This window comes from Sminthopsis crassicaudata, chromosome 1 (assembly GCF_048593235.1).
Source record: "Sminthopsis crassicaudata isolate SCR6 chromosome 1, ASM4859323v1, whole genome shotgun sequence".
In the NCBI taxonomy this organism is placed as follows: Eukaryota; Metazoa; Chordata; class Mammalia; order Dasyuromorphia; family Dasyuridae; genus Sminthopsis; species Sminthopsis crassicaudata.
This window is the reverse complement of record NC_133617.1, coordinates 173,172,123-173,197,573: the sequence shown is the minus strand read 5'-3', so window position 1 is coordinate 173,197,573 and position 25,451 is coordinate 173,172,123. Positions and strand designations below refer to the sequence as shown.

The 25,451-nt window shown below is 36.9% G+C and overlaps 1 protein-coding gene across 3 annotated transcripts in view; it reads left to right on the top strand.

The window, feature by feature from the left end:
- NEDD9 (neural precursor cell expressed, developmentally down-regulated 9) overlaps positions 1-24,585 on the top strand; it is a 222,516-nt gene extending 197,931 nt beyond the window's left edge. For all 3 annotated transcript variants that reach the window (XM_074271672.1, XM_074271682.1, XM_074271662.1), the window contains 5 exons: positions 12,916-13,017; positions 13,876-13,977; positions 16,382-17,623; positions 20,103-20,192; positions 22,190-24,585. In XM_074271672.1, coding sequence (XP_074127773.1) covers positions 12,916-13,017; positions 13,876-13,977; positions 16,382-17,623; positions 20,103-20,192; positions 22,190-22,699 — 2,046 coding nt within the window. In that variant the 3' untranslated portion in view covers positions 22,700-24,585. The remainder of the gene's footprint in view (positions 1-12,915; positions 13,018-13,875; positions 13,978-16,381; positions 17,624-20,102; positions 20,193-22,189) is intronic.
- The last annotated feature ends 866 nt before the right edge of the window (positions 24,586-25,451 follow it).

Sequence of the window (25,451 nt, the reverse complement as noted above, 5' to 3'; positions counted from 1 at the left end):
CTCCCACTAGCACATAAAACATTTTTCCAAAGCATCTGCTGCAAGTCAAGGTGGACCAGGAAACTATGAAAAACACAATCCTAACTTAAGTGGGAAATTTTTCTATTCATATTTCCTTAAAATAGATCGAGAAGTGGTCCTTCATCCAAATCTCTAAACTCAAAACAATTGTGGAAAATTACCCCCAAATGAAGATTCTGACCCACCCCCCCTCCTCCCCCTGCTCTCAACTTCATTCTCTGGCATTAAAAATGGGGAGTATCCTTTTTATCCTTGAGTCACCCACCCCAACAGAAATGAACTGTAACACCTCCTCTCATTAACAAAGAAACTTTTTGTCTGAGCAGAGGCAGTGCCAAAACTTTAGACCTCGTTTGTTACAAATCCCATAGACTATAGATAATGCATTTGTTTTTAAAGACTATATTAATAAACCCACACCAAAGCAAAGGAAGGTCAATCTCTTTTTAATGTAATTACCTGCTAAACGATGATTCTTTTAGAGTGTTTATAATATAATAAACTAATAGTTAATACACAGAGTTTATGGCTCATATGGCATTGTACGTACATTTTCTTACTTGCTTCTTACAACTCCCCTGACATGTAACTTGTAATAGTCGAGTATTATCACTTTCTATACATATACTTGGAAACTGGCTCAGAGTGAGTAAGAGTCTTGCCTCGAGCTGCACAGCATAATTAGAGCCTGAATTTAGGACTTCCAAAAAGGTGTGAAGAATAGAGTAGTTAAATAGACAAGATTCCAACATTTGGCTTCATAAAGGAATTAGATACTTCTTTTGATAACATTTAGTGGATAAATACAGAAGATAAAGTTAGATTTTGGCAGTAATATATTAAATTTTCAATGGGAGTATTTACATCTTTGAAAATCTGGAACTACAAATTTGGCTTGCTTTATTATTTTGTTGATTTTTAATATTTTCTTTATTATTTTCTTAAATCTTAACAATGCAAGTTTGTCCTGTAAACTTCTTTTGGAGAGATGGTTGTTAAACATTTATTTACTAAAACAGTACTGGATTCAATGATGAAACAAATCTAAATGGCAGCAGGAGAATACAGTAGTCATGTGCAGTTCTAAATAGGCATGATAGCCATACCTTACTTTGAGTGGTGTTGTCTCTTGATTTAAAGCTGTAAGGATTCCTGGAAAAATCATATGTAAATCAAATCTTTGTAAACCAAATTGGATCTTGAGAATGTATTGAAAGGATTCCTGTGGTGAATCCTTTGTAAAATGCAAAATCCTATTGTAAGAAATCCAGTTTATTGATTTAGCTTTTTTATATTGTTGATTTCCTCAAATCAAGGCATCCTTAAATGAGGCTGTTTTGCTAGAAGACTATTTTTAAACCCTCCACTAATTAAGATGCTTCTTCACTTAGATGTGTGTGTGTGTGTGTGTATCCCTTTTCTTCCTTCATAGCCCTATACATGTGTATACCTTATACAGAATTAGTGCTCAATAAATATTTGTTGAATTTCCTATTGCAAATAATGTAGGAAGGACCAAAAATGTTTTTGAACCATCTCACATGTTTTCAGTAGTAGTAATAGTAATAATAGTAGCTAGAATTTATACATGCCAGATACTGGGCTAAGTGCCTTACAAATATTATCATTTGATTTTCATGGCAGCTCTAGTAGATAGGTGCTGTTATAATCTCCATTTTATAGACAAGAAAATTGAGGCAAACAGAAGTTACTTGACTTGCCCAGGATCAGATAGCTAATAAATAATTAAGTCCAAACTTGAATTGTACTATTCCTAACCCCAGGCCCAGTTCTCCATCCACTTTGCCATCTAGCTTCCCCCCAAAATAAAGAGCTGGTACTCCAGAGTTACCTTTGGAGGCACTTCTTATCAATGTAAGACATTCATTCATTGATTCTTGTGGGGATTTCTTTTCAATTCAAGCCATTGTGGGGATACTAGGATTTATCTGAAGACCTTTGTCTTCAAAGAACTGATGGTAAATGTCAGTCTGAATTTGCCCCCAATTTCCTACGCTCCAGGAACAAGGTCTTTCGCCTTTGTTGTACCGTTAGTAGAAGCAGGACATGTTGAAATGCTGCCACGAAGGTCATTTCATTCAATGAAGTGATCAGAAAACCAATCTGAAGCCCAAAATGAGGACATTGTGTGGATTTCGGAACCCTCAGCCCTCTAGAACATTGCTGCATCGGCTTTTTCCATAACATAGAAGTACCTCTTTTTTTTCCAAATAATTGTAAATTACCCCAAATCATGACAAATGACTTTACATAATCTTAAGAGGCAATGATGCACTGTGGTAAAGATCTCATGAAATCATCTTGTTGCCAGGGAGTGCCTAAGAAATGATGAGAACCTCTGAGAATTGTTTTGTTAAGGCATGTTCATGAGGCTCCTTTTTGTGGGATAGAATCCATAGGATCATAGATCTAGAATCTCAGAAGTCACCTAATCCAACCCCCTTTTTTTTTTGTGGAGAAGGAATCTGGGACCCAGACAGGTTAGTTGACATGTTACTGATCATACAGGTAATAAATGACTGAGATGGATTTGAATACAAGTCCTTTCACTCTAGTGTTTTTGCCACTGCCCCTTCATAAAGAGAAATTAATGATAGGAAAAAAAGCCAACTATAAAAATTAGTAATTACAAGTAATTAAGGAAATCTGTTAGTATTGTTAGGATAGTCCTATGGAGATTTGAGGCAACATATTTTAGTGGGCAGAGAGGCTCTTGGGCGCTCCTTGGCTGTAGTAGGCATATGACCTTGGCTTCCCACTTTGCCTCTCTATTCTAGTTTTAACATGTTAGAATTGTAGCATGCTTTCTCAAGCCAGAAATAACATGAAGTCACCAGAACAGTGAGATTTTAAGAATAAAAGATGTTTTCGTAAAAATAAAAAGTAACCCACAGAACAAGTATTCCTGACAAACCTTCTTAAAGTTTTCTTTCTGCTTGTTCTTTTCCTTTACCAAATCTCTTTCCAAAGTCAAAACAATCTCAGGAGAAAGAGTTAGGTTGTAGTAAAGTATCAAATGCCACAGAGAATCGAAATTTGTCAGATCTGTCCCAGGTATAATTTAGGAAAAGTCTCTTAAGAACGAGTTCCTATCTCTGCTTTGTCACTGAGAGCTAAGGAGGGCTCACAGTGGAACCTACTGGAGGGAGAAGAAGTGGAAGAGGAAGGAGATTTTTTTCTGTTGAGCTTCCTGCACTGAATCAATGCACTGCTTGCTACCCATGCCATTGGAATGTCCAACCCTCCCTTTTGCACAATGCTGGTCCATTTCCTCTGAGGGAAGCTACACAATGATGGTGGCAGTTGCAGAAGCGCCTTGCAGGGTCTGGCACAGTCACTGGTGATATCAATTAGTTCCCCATATGAATCCATGTCTTTGCTCCCAGTTAAACCATGAGAAGCTCTCCTATTTAGTTGGAAACAATATCTCTTGCACCACTCTGCATTTGAGGCAGGACCTTATTTATTGTATTACTTTTCATTTGAGATTAAAACAAAAATTTTTTAAACCTACTTTGGGTATCTGCTAAAAGGGGAGTTCTTAATATGTTAAAGTTATTTTGACATCCATAGAACCCAAATATTTGTGCATTTTAATATTCCCTCAAAGTAAATCCCAGAGAAATGGACAAAAAAGCCTCAGCCTCTATCATAGAAGATGACAGAATCTCAGCTTCTTCCTTGTCTCCAAAAAAGGCAAAAGGCCTTTTTTTGTTTTTTTGTTTTGCTTTGGGTGGTTTGGGTAGTTTTTTTTTTTTTTTTTTTTTTTTTTTTGTTTTGTTTTGTTTTTTGTTTTTTTGCTTAACTAAAATCAACTGGGCCCAAGCTGTCCTTCCTCGTTCTTTCTCTAAAGGTTTTCAGACGGCTCTTTGGAGTTTGGTCACCCCATAACTAAATATTGCTTTAGCTCAGATCATACAAAGAACTTGCTGAAAGCAAGTGAGAGCCATGGGAGAGGCTCAACAATCAAGCCACTGTTTCTGAAGAGTATTCCCCACCATGGATGGGAGTACTGCAAACACTGTCAGGCAAAAGAATGACCTCCTCAGCTTCCCAGCTCAGAGTTGTGACTTGTGCCTCATTTGAAACAAGAAAGAGACAGTGATTTCGACGTGGTCAGCATAAGGCTGAGTTGTAGCTTTCATTCAAGCTTCAAAGTGTCTTTGAAGGGAGGAAAAAAACCTTTCATCCCCTCTTCCCCCTTCCCAGTTTTTCTAAAAGGAAAAAAAATGTCACCCCAAGTACAAAGCAGAGCATTCGAGAGAAGTTAGCTGTAGCTGTGGTGCAGGGGGGTGTATTTTTTAAGGCCAGACCCACTTTTCATTAGATTGTTGCTAAGTGAGTAAATAAATGAGCTCACTGCTACACCCAGCCTGGGCAGGAAGAATTTATAGAGAATTAATAAATCCAGTGGAGGCAACATGTGGCTTTCTTTTTTGGCCATGGAAAAGCAACTAGTAATCTTGGACTTTCAACATGAAAACCTCTGAAACTCTACAATTTCAGGAGAAACTTTTAAGTTCCAGTGGGCAGGTCATGGCATGGTTTGCAGGATTTTAGTTAAAGGGATAGCATCTGATGTTTCACAGATATAAAGACAAAGAAGTAATAATAGGATGTGATAGGGATGACTAGGGTGGTCAATCTGACTTTAAGAAAGGATCTTAAAATGAAAATAAAGCCCTTCAGAAAGACACTGGACAGTCTGAAGACGATCCCATTTCATGGGGGCATGAAACCCTGTAAGTGACATTATAAGTCACTCAGGAGGGACAAATAGAATTTTACATTCTATGCATGCTGGAAAAAGTGAAAACAGAACAGTAATGATTAATAAAAATTGTAATTTGAGATTTGGATAATCTACAGTATTATTGGTGGTAAGAGACTGTAGTGTCATAATTAGCCATGGAGTCAAAAACACCTGAGTTCAAATTCCGCTTTTGACATATATTTGTTTTGCTCCAGTGAACAAGTTATTTATTCTCTGAATGACCTAGACAGCTTTCTAAGGCTGTCTCAGTTGCTGCAGTGTCTTTCTCCCTTCTCTTAGATAAACACATCTATCCCTAACTCCTATAAAAAAACAAACTTTCTACCAGGCTTGTCTGTCCTTTTTAGTGTAGTTAGTTGTCATAGTGATGCTAGTGATAAAAATGTGAATATTAGCATATATCCTTAAAGCAAAATTACCCCCAAGTGCCTGTAGGACCACACCCAGTCTTCAGTAATTATTTTTACTTGTAACTCCCACTGCATTCTAGGCCCTCCTTGGAATAAATCACTGAAAGAAGAATATAATCTGGTTTAACTTTAAGGAAGTTCAAGTTTCATTTTTGTGTCTTTGTCAGATAATATAAACATTTAGAAGCAAACAATTTGAGATCTCTAGTCAATACTATCACTTTAGAGAGAAAGATTGAACGGGGAGAAATGGCCATAACCAGACATTTTCTAAGACTTCTTTGTCCTGTACTGTCAGTCTGTTGAAGACATTAGTGGGGTTAGTGGTCCCTAGTCTAGTGCTTCCCCTGGAGATGCACCTGTTGCTATCTGTTAACAGCCAGAACAGAGGTGAAGGAGAGTCAACCCACTTGGCTATCAGAGCTGAAGCATATTTTGTCCTTCAGATGTCAAGAATGAGTGCTTTTAAAAGGAAGGGAGGGGTTTGTTTCCATTTCCTTTTCTTAAAAAATTTTCCCACATTATTAGAGCTGTGAAACTTAAAAGAGCCCAGGTGTTTGTGACAAAATCTCCATTCAGGGAAAAAGGAACAGTGTCACTCCTAGGGTTGGCCTTGGTACACTCCAACAAAGGATGAGCCTTGTTGCACAGATAGAGCAAGTTGGAATTCTCCCATAGTTTCTAACTTTTCCTTACTTTCTCACCGTTGATTCATTCTTTCAACAAGCTTGTTTGGCTTTATTTTCTTTTATATTTCTTTTCTGTTTTCCTTTTTTTCAAATAAAAAATAAAAATTGCAAAAATTAAACTCTTGAAACTGAAAATCAGATATTAAGGAAAATGTATTAAAGAAGAATCTTAAGAAAAAAACAACAATCTTTTAGTTAAATGCTTACTTTGTGCAAACAATCATTCTACGTTCTTGGGATACAAAGACAAAATATATATTATAAAGCCCCTGCCCTCAAGAAGTTTACATTCCACTAGGAGGAGGACAAGATATTCAGAAAGATAAATAATCACTAAGTAATTACAAAATAATAAGGAAGTGAAGTACTGACTGGGAAAATCAGAGAATTCTTCTACAAGGTGGTGATGGAATCCATATATGAAAGAAATGAGGGACTTTAAACAGTAGAGGTGAGGAAGAAATGCTTTCTAGTTATAAGGAAGAACCTATGTAGAGGGATGGTAACAGAAGATGGGATTTTATGTCCAAGTTAAGTAAGTTTGGTTGCAGGTCAACAAGCATTTGTTTAGCACTTACTATGAGCCAAACAGTGCATTAAATTCTGCATGTGCTAGATCGCAGCATAAAGTTGAGTATCAATAAGTTTGCAAAGAAAAACTGGAGTCATGTTCTGAAGGATTTTAAAGAATGTTTAAATCATTTTTAAAATGCTACACAAAAAAATTGATAGTTTATCCAAAAAGCAAAATGGAGGCCCAAGAGCTTCGTGAGAAGTAGAATGACAATTAGAAGTATGCTTTAGAAATATCACTTTAAGAAGTGCCTGAAAGAATAAATTGGAGAGGGGATAGATTGGTTGGAAGGCTGTCTACTTCAGTTTCCGCATCTGAAAAATTAAAGACTTGGACTTGATGATTTCTAAGTTTCCTTTCTAGCTCTAAATCTATGATCCAATGATCATTCTCTTGGTTTCATCACAAACCTTTCATGACATACATGGGTTGTGTCCTTCAAATGTATCCTATCTAATAAGTTCTGTTCACTCAGAACCAGCTCAGTTTGGAATTTGAGGTCACCCTGCTGAAATTAAGGAAAGCAATCCTAGAGCTTATACTTGAACCTAGAGCATAGGAATAATGGCCTGTCTGGTTCTCTAAGTTGCCACCAAAGGATCTCTCAGATAATCATTGACCTTATTTTGAAGAACTCTAAAATTGCTTTATATGTTTTGCAAACAGATAGAAAACTTCTTTTCTTCTTTCTCTCTGTCTCTAACATAAAACTTGCTGGACATATGGTCAACTCAATAATCCATTTTTACCAAAGAAAATCACTCTATCTGACCCTATTTTCACATCATCTTCATTCTTGAATTTTCTAGCTCTGATACCCTATAAGGCATCTTTGTAAGTAGTTTGTATGAAAAGATATGGACTAGGTTAGTTTGGCTACGTTTTTGGGGACCCACTATGTATATACTGTTTTAGCTGCTTAAGAAAATTAACAAAAAAGGAAAAATCTCAGTTCTTATTCTTAGGGGTTTTTTCCCTTTTAGTGTCATGAAAGAAGGATTGATTCTATTTGCTCTCTCTTCAGTACACGTACAAAGACAGAATGAACCAGATAATCTCTCAAGATCTCCTTCCAGTCCTTTGATCATGTAATTCTTTCATACACTTTGCCCAGAGCCGTCTTTGGGTTTCCATGTCACACCCTGTTTCCCTGAAATATCAGCACATATGGCACTTAGAGAACAGAAGAATGTGCTAGGACTTTAGAGAAGAATCAATTGGTCTTTGAAACAGTATGTGTTACTTGTGATTCAAGACTCTTCACAGTGGCAAAGAAAGGAGAAAAGTATAGAAACCAGATTGCAAAGACACGAAAAGGTGGTGTAGTGGATAAAGAGCTTGATGAATTAGAAAGACTTGAGTTCAAATCTCGTCCCTGACACATTAGTCCTGTGACTTTGAGTAAGATACTTGATCTTATTTTGCTCATTTATAAAAAAGGAATAATAATAATAGTGTGCAATTTGTAAGGGGTTTATGAATATTAAATGAGATAATACATGTAAGGAACCTTAAAGTGCTATATAAATGCTGGCTATAATTATTAATGATATTTTTAAATAGTCAATTGATATTTTGTAGATATTGTTTTTAAATCACTGTCACTTTCCAATAACTACCCCTCCCCTACCCCTAGCAAAACTTTCCCTTGCAAAAGATAAGTGTCATCAAACAAAATGAAGCTGCACATTAGCCGAGTCTAAAAATGTGTGCTTCATTTCCCCATCTTTACCATGGTATCTATCATAGGACCATAGATTTGAGGTCATCTTATGCAGTTAGTTCCCACTTGTTTACTTACAGGTAAGAAAACTGAGACATTGCACCTTGTCTTTCATACAGCATAGACTCTTTTAGTTCTTACTAATCTTCTTACTTGGATATTTAAACACTTCTCTAGCTAGGTGATGGGGACAATGGATAGAGACTTGAAATGAGAATGATTCATCTTCCTGAGTTCGAATCTCACTTCAGACACTTACTAGCTGCATGACTTAACTCTGTTTGCCTCAGTTTCCTCCTCTATAAAATGAGCTGGAGAAGGAAATGGCAAATACTCCAGTATATTTGCCAAGAATATGAGGTCACAAAAAGTGATTGAAACAATTGAATAACAACAAAAATTAGTCTTCAAATTAAGAGTCTCTTGCTCTCCTAAAAGAAGTCTGGGACATTTAATATCCCAGAATCTAAAATTCACCAGAGTCCAATACTTACCCAAAGACCGAGTCATCTAAGACTTCAATTAGCTGACACTGAAATGTTTGAAGACAAGAAACAGGAGAGACTTTCTTCAATTTTATCCCTTGAACAGACTTGATCTGGTATGGAAAACAGCTTAAAATTTCTGATCCTTCTGTGATCCAAGAAGCACAATACAGAAAATGATGATATCTCCATTAACTTTATCATATTAAGGAGAACAATTTTGAAAGCCATCAGATCATTGTGGTGACTGAATCTGGAGGATTGAGAATGAAACTCTCTTGTTAGTAAGATATATTTAAAAGTGCTGTGTTTAGAGTCAGAAAGTCTAGGTTTAAAATTTGGTTTTCCATTCGTGAGATATTGGATCAGATATTTGAACCCAAAGGCCTAATCTTGTAACTGTTCAATGAGTTGATACTTTAGGAAAACATGATTCAGCAGAGACTTATGTAGGCAGAAAAAAAAAACAAAAAAAAAAAAAAACCCACCACCAAATATATCCCTTGAGCAGAGTACAGAGAAGTAATTGAAACAAGATTATCTCAGGAAAATTCCAGAGGTTCCTTTTGTGAAAATGTTAGCAAAATGAATCAATTTGCTATTCTCTGTACCTTGGCTCTTGAGAAGTATATATAAATACATATATATACTTCATACAAATGAGTGCCCCTCTATTAATGAGATTGTAGGTGATCCTTTTCTTAATCATGTCTTAATAATTTAATGGATTACTGTGGCTAAAAAAAATATTCTATCACTTATTGATCAATCTTGTAGAGATAAGTCTCACTGAATTTTAGCTAACCTGGTCTACAACTGGACTTAGACACAAAGCCTTTTCAAAACGGCAGAATCTGGTAGAATTTGTGTTCCACCATTAATGGAGCCTTCCCAATCCCAAGGCCAATTTCTTAGTTGATGATTTAGTAAACATTCAAGAAAAAAGAAATGGGGGGGGGGAGTAGAAGAAAAAATAAGTAGACAAACAGACTGACATTCCTTGGGAAAGCAGCTTTTAAGACACATTTTACATTAAGGAATGGCTCCAATAAGTATGCCTTGAAGTTTCTTTTTATGAGAATTGATCTTACTTAAACTAGGCTTTTTGTCATTAAAAGCCCCTCCTCTCATTCTTAAGGTCAGTATTTGTTGAGGCAGCAAGAAGGGCAGAATACTGGGACTTTAATTAGGAAAACCTACCTCAGACACTTACTAGCTGTGTGAATCTGGGCAAGTCACTTCACCTCTGTCTGCCTCAGTTTCCTCAACCAAAAAATGGAAATAATAAGAGTACTTGTATCTTGCAGGGTTGTTGTGAGGATCAAATTAAATAATAATTGTAAAGTGCTTAGCATAGTGCCTGGCACATAGTAAGTGATATATTATCTATACTTATATTTATTTAATATAAATATTTAAATATTAATTATTTGATATTTATTAAATATTATTTATACTTATTTCCTTTGCTTGGGATCAGAGAAGAGTAATATTTTGTACTTAAATGAGGCAGGGAGAAAGACATAATGAACCACAAAACTGGATATTTTGCAAGCATTGGGTCAGAGAGGAGCATGTCTTTAAGTAGACTAAATGACAGTTATCTCAAGTTCTTTCAGACATCACAGAATTAATACATGTCCTACATGCATCTGTTCTGATGAAAAAAGCTGGTCCTGCTTAAATTGTCATTTATAGACCAAGACTTAATGGCCACAACACTGGAGAATGCTATAATTGGGGGGGGGGGGAGAAGAGATGGATAGAAAAAGTCAGGCAAGAGTGTAGCATGTTGTGTTGTGTGTATTTTCCCCCTTGGGTTTTACCATCTGTTTCTTTTAATGCACAAACAAGGAAAATGATGGGTTTGGAATGCAGGGGTTTTCAAAAACCAGATGACCACAGGCATTCTTTAAATGGGGGAAGCTGGGGGGGGGGGAGCTTGCAGTTCTGTGACATTTGTCAGGAAGTGAATTTTTAAATACCGGGAACAACAAATGCCCTCTGCCAGGGAAAGGCCACAAAGGCAAGGAAAAGCAGTCTCCCTTTTTTGTGTGTATCTCCTCCCTTCTGAAGTCATTTCTGTAGATTAACGTTTCACTAAATGCTATTTTAGGTCTTTTTTTTCCCTTAAAGGCAAATACAAAACAGTTAAAGCTGGACTTGAGAATAACAAACCGTGAATGTCTAGTTGCATTACTGAATTGGCAGCTTTGGGTGTAGTCCACTCTTAGAAAATTTTAAGAGACTGAACAAAAGTCATTTTGTGAGCGGATCATACTTGGAAAAAACAAAACCAAACAAACCAAAAAAAAAAAAAAAAAAACCCTATAAATAGAGAAAGTAGGAAAGAAAAGCAGGAAGATACCTTAAAACCCCAGTGTATGTATGATAGTGCCAGACAAGCTGCTTTATGAAGCATGAAACAGGGAGCTTGTTTTGGATTTGTATTTGCAAAAAGCATGTTCTTAAAAGGGAAAATGTGATATGTACTATGTGGTAGCCACTCAATAAAACTGGTGGTTTTTGTTTATTTTTGTTTTTGTTTTTTTTTACCATCTATACCAGTAGGCCCAAGGAAGGCAATGGAAGCCTAAGGTAAAAATGGCATTTCCTTTTGGGAAAGCCTGAGCAGCAGAGATTATGTGAAAATATTAGCTTGTGTACTAAATCCTTTTCACCTTAATTGCAAGAAGTAGTTGACTTGGAGTGTGAGGGACTTAACACTAGACAAAGTTCCAGCCTTTCAGGGTTTAGGGTCCCTGCTGAGAGCAGGATTGGTACTTTTGGCCAAGTTCCACCCATTTGAACCCTAAGACTGTGGAACATTTTTCACATAGTTTTGTGAGCAGCCTGACGCCAGAGTTTTCACATTAGAGAAAAGAATAAAAGATGATGGTTGCTGAGGGAACCACCTCTTGTTTCTAATTTGTGAGACCTACTCTCCTCAAGGATAGTTTGCAATACTTGAGGGTGCTGTTACCGATGCCAAAAAAGAAAGCACAGCAATTTAAAAGCCCTCGGAGAATTAGTGAGTAAATATACTTCAAAATGAGTTGACTTCAAAAAAAAAAATCTTAGAGGTCTTTTTCAACCCACGTTTAAGGCCTCTAAAGAATTATATAGAAACAAGAGCTTGTCAGGTAAGATCCATTTCATTTACATTAATTCCAGATGCCAGTAGTCATGATGGGGATATCTAACCTTTGACTTACTTGGAAGTATGTCCTGCTTAAACTGTTGTTACCCTAATGGAAATGGGAAAATGATTAGTACAATGAGCCAGGGTCAGGAGACCTGAACTCTGCTCCCTGTCACAATTATGCAGATTTATTTGCTATTATTGATACCTTACTTTGGACTACAAGCTCCTTCAGGTCTCTAAGGATGGCATTATTTGGACTGGTCACTTTGTAAAAACATTATGTTCACCAACAACCTTTTAGCTGTGCTCACAATAATAAAGTTTGGCAAGGAGGGGCAGGGGAAATGCTGTATCTAGTTGAAGCTATGAAGGGAATTTTAAGTGGTTGGACTCAACTCCCATTATTCACTTTGCACATAGTTTTAGAGTCATTAAAACCAATTCAGTACATAGTGATTTTGATTCAAGGAGGGAAAAAAAAAAAAACTTTGACTCCAAAGGTATAATCTAGGACTTTTCATGGTTACAGTTGTTAGATAAAATGCCAGAACAAAGTCTTTTATTAAGGAGAAGCATTTTTAGAGATCTTTGTGTTACTTAGAGGAGGAAGTAGGGGGAAAAAAAGGATTATTGTTTTTTTTAATCACATATTTGCCCCAAAAGCAAAAGGAATTTTATTTGACTCCTAATCTATAATGCCTTCCCTTCTCATCCTTTCTTTGCCTCCATCCATTTTTTCCATTTTTGTTTGTTGATTTATTTATTGGTTTGGGTTGAGGGTTTTTTTTTAAATAAGAATAAAGAATTTGGAAGTGGTCAGTCAGCCAGGAGCCAGAAAGGAACTTGATCCATTGTTAAAAATATAGGTTCATGGGACAGCTAGGTGATGCAGTGGATAAGAAGAGTACCAGCTCTGAAGTCAGGAAGACCTGAGTTCAAATGTGGCCTCAGACACTTAATACTTCCTAGCTGTGTGACCCTGGGCAAGTCATTTAACCCTAATTGCCTCAGCAAAAGCAACAACAAAAAATATAAGTTCATAATTTGATATTTCCTTATATTCTAATCCTCAGGTGATCACCCCAGTGAGAACAGGCCATGGCTATGTGTATGAGTTCCCATCCAAGTATCAAAAGGATACCTACGATATCCCTCCATCTCATCCAATCCAAGGGGTAAGTAACATTTATGTAGCAGAAATAGAATATTAAGGCATAGCTTATTTTCAGGCATCAGCTGAAGTTTAGAGGAAAGGTATTTTGGAACAATAGTTTCTGTTTAATATAAAGATTTCTCTACATTAAATTCAGATTTCTGAAACAAGTTTCAGGAAATCTGGGTTTGAGTCCTGGTCCCAACACTTGATGGTTAATTGTGTTCACCTAGGTAAGTCTCTAAGTATCTCTGAGTCAAAATGGAAACAATAATACATGTGCTGCCCACCTTACAAAGTCGACTAAAGGAAATAAAGCAAACAAAATAAGATTTTATATAAATAATTTATTTAGCTGCATAATGATATATAGTTTTACATATATGATTGTATATAAAAATCGTTACTTTCAAGAGTCATTTTGCATATAGCAAATCAATCTCTCCTTTTGAGATTTTCTTCATCTGGAAACCCAGCTCCTTTAAATGAGAAGAAAATATCTTTATGTCATTTCATCATATTTTGGTCCATATGTGTGGTTATGCCCTTGAAAAATGCAAACTGTGGTTTCTAGGGCTCCTCAAAAATAAATAAATAAATGTGTATATATATATATATATATATATATATATATATATATATATATATATATATATATATATATATATATATATATATATATATATATACATATATATATACATATATATATATATATATAAAATTTAAAAAGGAAAGCACATTGGTCCTTGACTACCTGGACGCTTACAAAATATTAAATTTTGAAATCACTTTATTAAAATACTTAGAAACAAAAGTTTAAAATTACTCCCAAAGTGAGACAGTTTCATTTTTTATGACCAAAATTTTTCTTTTCCAGGTATATGACATCCCCCCAACATCATTGAAGGGCCCAGTGTTCCCAGCTCCAATGGGAGAGATGAAACCTTCAGGGGTATATGATATCCCTCCTGTGAAAGGAGTAAGTTAAATTATCCCAGTTGTTTGAAGGATTTTTTGAAAGAGGGGGTGTTTTTTAATTGTTGAGAAATTATATGACATATTTTAAAGGGGAAAAAGTTTTAGATACCCACTTGTTGAACAAATGGAATAGTCATCCCACGTGACTAATTTCCTCCTAAATATGCCATAATTTAAACATCCAGATTGTCCTCCAGAGTATCTATTTTGTAAGACAAAAATACTTTTCCCAAACATACTTCCGTTGATCCAAATTTTTCTTAGGAAGTCTTCATTACAAGTTTATCTAAAAGCCACATCAAGCCATCTGTTTCATGACCATACTTTGCTTTTGATCCCAAAAATAGTATCATTCATCTTAACCATTCACCCTATTCACCCAGTGACTTTTGATTATTTCCAAAAATCAAGTCCACCTTCAAAGGACAAAGATTTTCATCCATTAAAATGATTCAAAAGAATGTCCCCCAGGCTTAATTCTAAAAGAGACTTTTCAGAAATGTGAGCCAGTGTTTCCCATCTAAGTGTCTCTAGCTTCCCAAAATGACCATTTTGAAGGAGAAAATATTCATTGGATACATAGAAATGTTTTTATTTCAACTTTTTTTCCTTGATTAAAATCCTACTCAGTTGCTTCATTACAATGGGAAGGTGACCCTGGACACTCAGAGGTTATTTGGCCAAAACAGTACAAGGTATAGCCAGTTCTTACCCAGCTTTTGTGTACAGATCTAGTGAAGGACCTCACCTCACTCATCCAAGGGTCAATTTAGTTAAGTGCTAAGAGATAGGCAACTTCAGAATAGGGATCATGTCTTAATTTGTATCACCTCCAGCATCTACTGCAATAATTTGTACTTTTTGAAGGACCTAGACATGTGATTTTATTTGTGAAGGGATATTTCTGCAAGTCCACAACAAGTATTTATTAAATGTTTACTGTGTGCCAATTATTGTGCTGAGCACTAGGAATACAAATACAAGTTCAAGAAAAGATAAACCTTGCCCTCCAAGAGCTTTTGTTGTAATGGGGGGAAAAAAAAACACCTAAAAGGAGGAGGCAGGAATGGTAGAAAAAGTCTGGAATCTACCTTGGAGAAGAATGAGACATGACTGGGCTGGTCGCACACCCACAATCCTTATATAGAGGTTCTGAGAGGAGTTATACAATCGGAAGTAGAGACTGCAAGAACGAAAGATATTTCCAATGTGTGAATTCCAAAGCAGGAGTGGGCTTCAGGATAAAGAAGGACATGGTAGAGAAATACTAGAGTTTGGCCCTGAGGAGAATTAAGAAACTTACTCTAACTTTACCAGATCAGCAATTGGTCCACTGGTCCACAATATTATAGGAACACTGATAGGTTAAAAGATTTATTTAGAATCACACAAACAGTATAACACAACACTTACATCCATTTCTAGACTCCCGGACAGGTTTGCTCTTCACTCTACCATTCTGCCTCTGTCTGTAGTAATAAAAGATTGTTATATTAATAAATAAACAAATAGCAAGGGAACAAACATTTATAAGTACTTATGTACCAGGAACCATGATAATATTGTGATTTAGAGTTGGTAAAAACCTTAGAAGCCCATTGAATCCAACACTGTAATTTTACAAATGAGAAAACTGAAGAAGCATTGAGAAGTTATATGAATTGTCAGGTTCTCAATTTGGAAGCGACAGTGAAAATGATGCTTGAAGAAGATCGGCCTGGCAATAGAATTCAGGAAAGAGAAGCAGGTAGAACTACGAGAGGCTATCTAGGTGGCTTTTGCAATAGATGGGAAAGAGATAAAGGGGGTCTAGATTAAAATGGTAGCAATGGGTAAAGGAAAGAGTGAAGTATACAGAGGAAGAAACCACAGAATTTGACAAGATGTAAATAAAACATAAAAAAAGGGAAGAATCAAGTAGAATTACTTCAGTAATTCTCTTCTGGAAGATTAGATAAAATATCCCAATTAGTTATATCTCAAGCAGAAATGATATGTTTGCATTAGAAAAATAATGAATCTAATTGGGGATTCACTGAGTTAGTAGAGCCAAGCTGGAGATCCATTGAGAAGTGGGTCGAGCCAAAAGGAGTTGTAAGATCTCAGGAGAGAGGTTAGGACAAAAGATACGGCTGTCATCATGATCCACACAGATATAGTCGTTGAATCCATGGATTAGAATGACCTCATTGAAGGAGTAAGTATTGCAACTAAAGGAAAAGTAGCACATAAAATATTGCAGGTCACTTGAGATTTGAAGAAGAGAAAAAGACTCTCTATGAAGGCAATTATATTCTATATTTACTTTTCTATTTTATTTAGTTATCATTTTCTTTGCACTCATTTAAGTTGCCTTATAAATTTTTAATTCGGTACATCTCTGATTTTTTTCTTGTTTATTTCAGGTTTATGCCATTCCACCTGCTGCCCGAGATGAAGTAGGATTAAGAGAAAAGGAATACGATTTCCCTCCCCCTATGAGACAACCCGTAAGACCAGAAGTCAGACCTGAGGGCGTTTATGATATCCCTCCAACAAGTTCCAAGGCAGTAGGGAAGGACCTTAATGTCAAATACAACTGTGACGCTTCAGGTGCTGCTGAGCAGGTATCCCAGAGACACCAAAGCATTCTTCAAAACCAGCAGCAAATGCACCTCGGCCAGTCTGCAGCCCCTCAGAATGATGCATATGACATCCCTAGAGGGGTTCAGTTTCTCGAGCCACAAGCAGCAGCTGGTGAAAGATTAAATGCTGAAGAAAAAGACGGAGTATACGATGTCCCCCCGCAGACCACCCAGGAGACTAAAGGTTGCCCCGATGTGACAGACGGCATGAACAGACTCTCTTTTTCCAGTACAGGTAGTACCAGGAGCAACATGTCCACTTCTTCCACAACATCGAAGGAGTCCTCCTTGTCAGCCTCTCCATCCCAGGACAAAAGACTGCTGCTGCTGGATCCCGACACAGCCATCGAGAGGCTTTATCGGCTTCAGCAGGCGCTGGAGACGGTGGTGTGCAACCTCGCCTCTCTGGTCACCGCCGACTGGAGGTGTTACGGCTACATGGAGAGGCACATCAATGAGATCCGCACGGCCGTGGAAAAGGTGGAGCTCTCTTTGAGGGAGTACCTCCATTTTGCCAAGGGGGCTGTAGCAAATGCCTCGGGACTCCCCGAACTCACCCTGCACAACAAAATGAAGCGAGAATTGCAAAGGGTGGAAGACTCCCACCAGATTCTAACCCAGACCAGCCAGGACTTAAACGGCTGCAGTTGGTCCTTGAACATTCTAGCTGTCAATAAGCCTCAAAGCAAGTGCGATGACCTGGACCGGTTTGTGATGGTGGCGAAAACGGTGCCGGATGATACCAAACAGCTCACCACCAGCATCAGCACCAACGCGGAAATGCTCTTCCGGTCAGCCCCGGGCGGCGGGAGACTAAAGAATGGGTCTGAGCATGTGACCGGAGCCAGTGACTACCTGCCCTCGGGCCCGCAGGTCCAGGGGCTGCATCCCGGTGACCACAAGAGCCAGCCCTTTTGCAAGCCGCTGCCTCCGAGTCTAAGCAAGGACCAGCATCCTGACTGCAATAGCAATGATAACTCCGAGCGCAGCTGGATGGACGATTATGATTATGTCCACCTGCAGGTAAGGACGCCGCCAGACCAATTAAGCACCTGTTTGTTTTAGAACTGAAGAAAGCTTTCAAGAGCATCTGACCTAAACTCCTTATTTTAGAGACTACTAAATAATACTTATTTAGAGATAATTTTAGAGAATTCTAAAGCTATTGAAAAAGAAGTACTACAGACAGTAGAGTTATGAACCCTGAATTTGAAGCCATTGATTCTTATCTGAATCCTGGCTCTTTTACTTATATTGCAGTCTGATTTAGGGCAAGTTCCTTAAACCCTCTGAAACTTAGTTGTTGTTGTTGGTTGTTGAGGCAATTGGGGTTAAGAGACTTGCCCAGGGTCACAGAGCTTGGAAGTGTTAAGTGTCAGAGATCAGATTGGAACTCAGGTCCTCCTGACTTCCAAGTAGTGCTTTATCCACTGTGCTATCTAGCTGCCCGTCTTAAAAAATATTTATTTATTTGAGACTTAGTTTTTAAACTGATTTAATATTTAATTATTAATTTATTGTTATTTATTTTATTGTTAATTATAATATTAATGATTATTTCTTTTTAAAATGAAACAGCTGAAATGGTTCTTAAAAGATCTGAACAGTTAGTAGTTCCATAGAGCTGGAGATAATAATAGCACCTCCCTCACAAGATTGTTGTGTAAAGATTAAATGAGATAATATTTGTAATGGGGTTAGAATAATGTTTTATACATAAAGGGAATAAATTAAGAATGCATATAGTATCTACTATTAGAAGCTAAATGTGATTAAATGCACGATGTTTTACTCATAAAGGGAAAGTACCTGCTATTAAGAGCTAAATGTGATTAAATGTACAATGTTTTACTCATAAAGGGAATAAATTAAGACTGCATAATACCTACTATTAGGAACTAAAGGTGGTTAGTACAATGTTTTATATACGAAGGGAAGAAATTAAGAATGAATATAGTAAATGCTGTTAGGATCTAAATGTGAATAACACTGTGTTTTACACACGAAGGGAAGAAATTAAGAATGCATATAGTACCTACCATCAGCAGCTAAATAAATGCTTATTTTCTCCCTTCTTATAGCTGATGTGATTTGCCCAAGAATATAGATAGTAAGTGGTAGAGCTAGGATCTGAACTCTAAATACATTGCTGTTTTTATTAGGAGCAGCTAGATAGAGTGCCAGACCTGAAGTCAGTCTTTTTTTTTTTTTTTTTTTTTTTTTTTGAGTTCAAATCTGGCTTCGGACTCCTACAAGTTGTATCACGCTAGGCAAGTCACTTAACCCTGTTTGCCTCAGTTTGTTTCCTCATCTGTGACTTGGAGAAGGAAATGGCAAACCACTCCTATATTTTTGCCAAGAAACCCCCAAATGAGATCATGAAGAGTCAGACAGGACTGAATAATAACTACAACTTTCTATTAGACTTTATTGTTTCCTTTACAAGAAGACCTATACGAGTACCTGCTAAAATAAAGATAATACTAATAATGCTAGTCTAAGTAGCTTGGCTATAATCATGTAATGGAGTCTTGGAGCAGAAGTCAACAGTTTTGGATTCAAACTCTCGCTGTACCACTGGCCAGCTTTATATCTTTCAACAAATCACTTCTCTCTAGAGCTTGTTTTTCTCACCTTCCTAAAACAAAGAAAGAGTTGGATTTCTTTGGTCCCTTTCAACTCCAAAATTGCTGTTTGCATTAGTCATTGCCTTTGGCCTTGCCCCAGGCTACTCTAGAAGATAGCTGGGCACCCACCCAGTGACCCAGAGAATCATCTCTTCTAATTGTTCTTTTCCAAGGAGGTATATGTTCATCTGCCGGAGAAATGACTGCAGTATTCCACCAGCCTTGGAAAGCTTGCCTAGATTTCTGGCCTGGTCTGTTCTGTTATGCAAGGATCACCAAACCCTAACTCTAGTCAATGTGAATTAGGTTAACTGTGTTATTTTGGCACTTTTTATCCCTGGCTGATGTCCATCTCAAGAACAGAGCCAGATGAGGAACTTCAAGGGCTCTGAAGCAAGTTTTATTGGCTAGATTTAAACTTGGCGTCACAGGTCATAGAGTCATAGGATTTTAGGACTTGAAGGGTACCTTAGAAATCATCTCATCCAACTCACTCATGTTACAGATGGTGGAACTAAGGTTTATGAGTCCAAGTTGAATCCATTAGAAAAGAATATTGGAAATGGTGCTTCTAAAAGAGGTTTGAAGGGAGTCCAACCTGTCTATCAAAAAAACTTGTTAGGGGTCAGAGAGCAGATTACTGTGTATGGAAACTGGTTTGTCTCCTTAGCATTAAGAGGGATTAGGGCCTCTGGAAGGCGGTGGCTGGAGGCCAGGTTGACATTATGCTGTACCTATGTGCATAGGTGGGTGTATGTGGCAAGCAGCCACAGCGGTGGAAAACAAGGCAATATTTATCCATTTGTCAAATAAATTGTTTGCACAAGTGAATCATGGCAGTGATGTAATGGGTCTTTTCTCTTGTAAAATAACAGGGGAAAGAAGAGTTTGAAAGGCAGCAGAAAGAGCTTTTAGAAAAGGAAAATATCATCAAGCAGAACAAGATGCAGCTGGAACATCATCAGGTGAGTTGAGTCAGAACTAAAAGCATTTCATAGTGCCAGGAAGCTTTTCTGAAGACCGGCAAAGATGGAACATTTCCATCCTTCCACAGGGATCTCAGCATATGAAAGTTTTCTGGCCCATGAAAGGACATAGGAACAAATAAATAGAAGTTAGTTCTGGCAAGTCAGCTGTATTCTCAAGGTTGAGAATACTCAGGGAGAATCCAAACAATTGTTCTTGGTTTGGAGGCTAAACCAGTATACTCTAAAATAGCAAGGACTAGAGGAGGACTTGAGATTTCTGAGACTTCTGGTATGAGACAATAGTGCAATCATTTTTTTGTACTATGCTGCAAAGAATTCTGAAACACCCCAAGGTTTTTTTTTTTGTTATTGTTGTTTTATTTTTTTTTAACAAAGATAATGTCGTTTATCTATTTTGAATAAAGTTTATGTTATTTATTAGGACAGTTAGGTGGTTAGACCATCAGGCTTGGAGTCAAGAAGACTCATCTTCCTGAATTCACATCTGGCTAGCTATGTGTTCTTTTAAAAATCATTTCTCTTTGCCTCAGTTTCTTCAAATATAAAATGAACTGGAGAACAAAATGACCAGCCACTCCAGTATCTTTGCCAAGGAAACCCTAAAGTGGGGTCGTGAAGAGTCAGATATGACTGAAAAATGATTGAACAAACATGCTATTTATTAACAGACATTTAAAATAATAATTTCAGAGGGTTTTATCATGAGTTCTGCCCAAAGTTTTGTTTATACTGAGGATTCCATCACTAGAAAAGTTTGAGAACTCTCTCCAGAAACTATGTTCTAGTCCCAGTTCAGACAATTACTGGATATGTGTACCACAAGTCACTCAACTTCTTTCTAAATTAGTTACCTGATATGTAAAGTGAGGATGCTTAATAATACACAGGCTCTGCCTACCTCTTTTAAATTGTTTTGAAGTACAAAAAAAATAAGTATTCATAAGCCTTAAACCTACATATGTGTAAATTGTTCTTCCTTCACTGTTTTTAGTCATTTTTGGCCACTTGACTATAGTTTTAGAGGTTGCCTGACCTTGGGAAACAAGTTTAGCTTAGGGAATCCAAGCAACAGACTCCCTGCAATTACTAACTTTGTATCTCCCGGGGAGACACTGTGTGGTCTTCTCTCTCTGTCACCATTTTCCCTCTGTGGGACCTTGAATAAGTCCCATAGCTTCAGCTAATGACTTCAGTTTCCTGGGGATACACATGGGTTTGGACATATGCATGCAACAAGGGTCACCAAGAGACACAGTGGAATCATTGGACAAAATGTATAACAATAATTCTCATGTTAAGTGGTTCTCTGGTGCCTTTTGTTAGCAAGAAGTATTTGTTTTCTCTGCATTGGCTCATGGTAAGATGATGAATTATTCCAGATCTATAGATCGATTTGGATAGAAATCATATATTTATATAAAGAGAAATCATGCCATAGAAAGCAAACAGAGGCTTTTAACTGAGCCTTTTTAATGGCTATTGTAAAGGCATTTCCCCAAGGTGGGAAAACTATTGACTCAACTGATATCACTGCTTCGCTAGTGGTTCAAATTCAGAATATGGATTCTTAATCCAGTCCAAAATTTTTTCCCCACTTGCTATCTGTTAAAATACTGTTTCCCCCTCCCCCTTACCTTTTCTCTTATCAGAGAATATCTGTGGCTTGAGAGTTAAAGAGCTGAATAATAAAATTGTAGAAATGCAGATAGTCCTTAAAGATGATCTAATCAAGCTATCCGTTTATAGATAAAGAAACTAAGGTCTGAGAAGTGAAGTGATTTGCCAAAGACTTAAGATTAAAACCCACAGCTCCATTGCCATAATATTTCCATTTAAATATGGAATATATATAGAATACCTATATATAATATACATTCTACTATATAATATTATGTATTAATGTAATAATAATAATGTTGTTTTTAATACTTTAATTAATGTTATTAATAATAATAAAGCATTTTCCTCCTCAGATCAGTCAGTTCCAGTTGTTGGAGCAAGAAATTACCAAGCCAGTGGAGAATGACATCTCAAAGTGGAAGCCCTCTCAGAACCTCCCCACTACAAACAGCAGTGTGGGTGCCCAGGACAGACAGCTGCTTTTTTTCTATTATGACCAATGTGATACTCATTACATCTCCCTTCTCAATGCCATTGATGCGCTCTTCAGCTGTGTCAGCTCAGCCCAGCCCCCCAGGATCTTTGTGGCACACAGCAAGTTTGTTATCCTGAGTGCACACAAGCTGGTGTTCATTGGAGACACGCTGACAAGGCAAGTGGCAGCCCAGGAGATCCGTAACAAAGTGATGAACTCCAGTAACCAGCTGTGTGAGCAGCTTAAGAACATCGTCCTGGCCACCAAGACGGCCGCCCTACATTACCCTAGCACACCTGCTCTGCAAGAAATGGTGCACCAAGTAACAGACTTGTCCAGAAATGCCCAGCTGTTCAAGCGTTCCTTGCTAGAGATGGCAACATTCTGAGGGGGAAGGGGGAAAGAGACTGAGGGACCACACAGTCAAACTGGAAATATTGTCTGGTTTATGTAAATGTTATCTATTTTTGTAGATATTTTATATGAAATATTTTAAATATGTTTTATGAATTAGAGAACGTTCAGGGAGTTGGAGAGGTAAAATTATTATCAATCTTTGGTTCTTATATATACATTTGTATATCTAAAATAGATATATATAAACTGTACATATACTTGATCACATTCTCATATGTGCCTGTGGGAGCATGTGTGTGTGTAGATATATGTATGTAACACATTCCATGAATTAACCATGAATTAAGAAGCACCTTATTATGCATCCCCAAAATACTACTTCTTCACAGATGACTGAACAGATGATTCTGATTGATACTCTACCGTATGCTGTAGGGGTTATACTGGATGTTATTACCCAAGTGTTTGGGAACAAGACTATGCTCACAAATCAATTCCTTATAATTAACTTACTTTTTTAGTTGAACCCTTTCCAAAATTTTCCTCCTTTCCCAATCCTTATACTAAAATGCACTGAGTCCTCTGAGCAAGCAGATTTTGTGAATAACATATTTATAAAATGTTTCAAAACATGAGCTATTATTTAGGGTGCTAGAGAGGGAAGCAGCTTAGTCATTAAAGGAGGTAGGAAAAGTGTACTTAAAGGTAATTTCTGACTGAGTGGGGGTATTTCTAAGCTGAGAGGAAGCCACAATAAAGACAAGTCCTATGTTTGCTCATGACTCTTTCATCTTTTGTATTAGTGAAAGAGTCAGCTGTGAAATTTTCCAGAGGTTTAATATAAATTGAAAAACCCCTTTTTGCAGAAGGGACATACATGGCATGTGTACCTGAGGTTGTAAATATCCATGAAAATGAAAATAAGGCACAATTTGATATACAGATTGCAAACAGCTGTCATCCATTGCCTAGATGCTTTTATCTAGCAAAAGGACGTTAAGTGGTTTCTGGGCCTCATGACTATAGACATTCACACCACTTTGGACAATGAAAGACCTTGCTATCCTCCCCCATACTCACATGTCATCAGCATTTCAAATCTAGAACCAGTTTCAGCCTTAAGTCTCCCTCTCTTTCTTCATTATACCTCTATTGACTAATCTCATTCTGATAGGTTACAAAGAGACAAGACACTGAGTCACAGCATTTATACCATAGACTGACTATAAAATTTAAATACCGCCATTACATCTTTTGGCAGTAACACATACCACAAGTCTTAACAGATTTACTGGGAAGTGGGGTGGAAAAGATGGGGGCAGGTAATGGTTTTATAAGAAATTACTATTATGTACACTTATATTTTAAAGTCAAGAGGCATTTATCTAGGCTATTTCTATCCAGTGCCTTGTTCACTCTCTTTATTCTAGCCTATGTCAAAACATGCTCCTACATTGCAATATATGCTTTACTGAATTAAATTTACTTCTATTGAACCAACCAAAATATTGGAATAGCAGATGGAATTAAGAAAGACCAGACATGATCAGAAAGAGATAAGGTGAATTATGGAGCTTATCACAAAATTGCTTTTAAAAATAGCATCTATTGTAATGTTCACAGTCATGCTCCATCAAAAGAAGAGATGGGACACAGAAAGGCCATCCTACAGAAACAGGGGCTGGCAACATCAACAATTTGGAAGTAATCATGGCAAGAGTATATTCTTGTGGACTTTGTTGCTATTGATAAGTTGTATATTTTTTTAGGAGGTAACATATTTGTACTAAGCTACATGGTAATATTACAAGTTTTCAAAAGGAAAGCCAAGTTGTTAAATCTGTATCCTTGTTTTTGCTGTCTTGTATGTAAAGACTATTTTTAAATCATTAAATTTTTTAATCTTTTTTATATCAACTAGATTTTCCTTTGCATGTTTTTTCTGCCACAGAAAGCTGACTTGGATTGACATTTCTAAGGAGGAAATTTAACTTGAGATACTTCTTTTTTCTGTCCATACTAAAGACCTCAATTTTCTGGGGTTGGGGGGGAATCAAGTTTTGTTTTGTTATGTTTTGTACTGTTTTAATATTCAAATTATACTTAAAAGTTGGGACATATAATAAAACATCTGGAAAAACTCTTTAATTTCACAAAATTTTAAGTTCTATTATGTGTAAGGCACTGTGCTAGAAACAAGGGCTACAAAGACAAAAAAAAATGAAATAGTTCTTACCTTAAAATAACTTTTCTTCTGGGGTTTTACAATATATGCATATTGTAAACATATACAGGCAGCTAGGTGGCACAGTGGAGAGAGAGTGCTGATTTACATTTTTTTGAATTCAAATTTGACTTTGTACACTTATTAGCCGTGTGACCCCAAGCAAGGCACTTAACTCTGTTTGCCTCAGTTTCCACATCTGTAAAATGAGCTGGAAAAGGAAATAGTAAACCATTCCAGTACGTTGCCAAAGAAAAACCCAAATGGAGTCACAAAGAGTCAAACTGAAACAGCTGAACAATAACAAAAGAAAGTAGACTACTTGGATTGGAACAAAGTGAATAAGAGTATGAAATAAGACAAGAAAAGTAGGCAGAAGCCAGATAATGGAGCAGAAAATGCTTATTTTAGAAATTCTGACAGACTTGTTCCATTTTCCATTTATTCTTCTAGTATCATATGTTCCTGGAATGATTTCACTTCACTGGGTCTTCCACTAAGCTTTTGCAAATGTCCAGATTCCAAATGAGTGAGATTCCAAACTCTCAGGCCTCTTAAC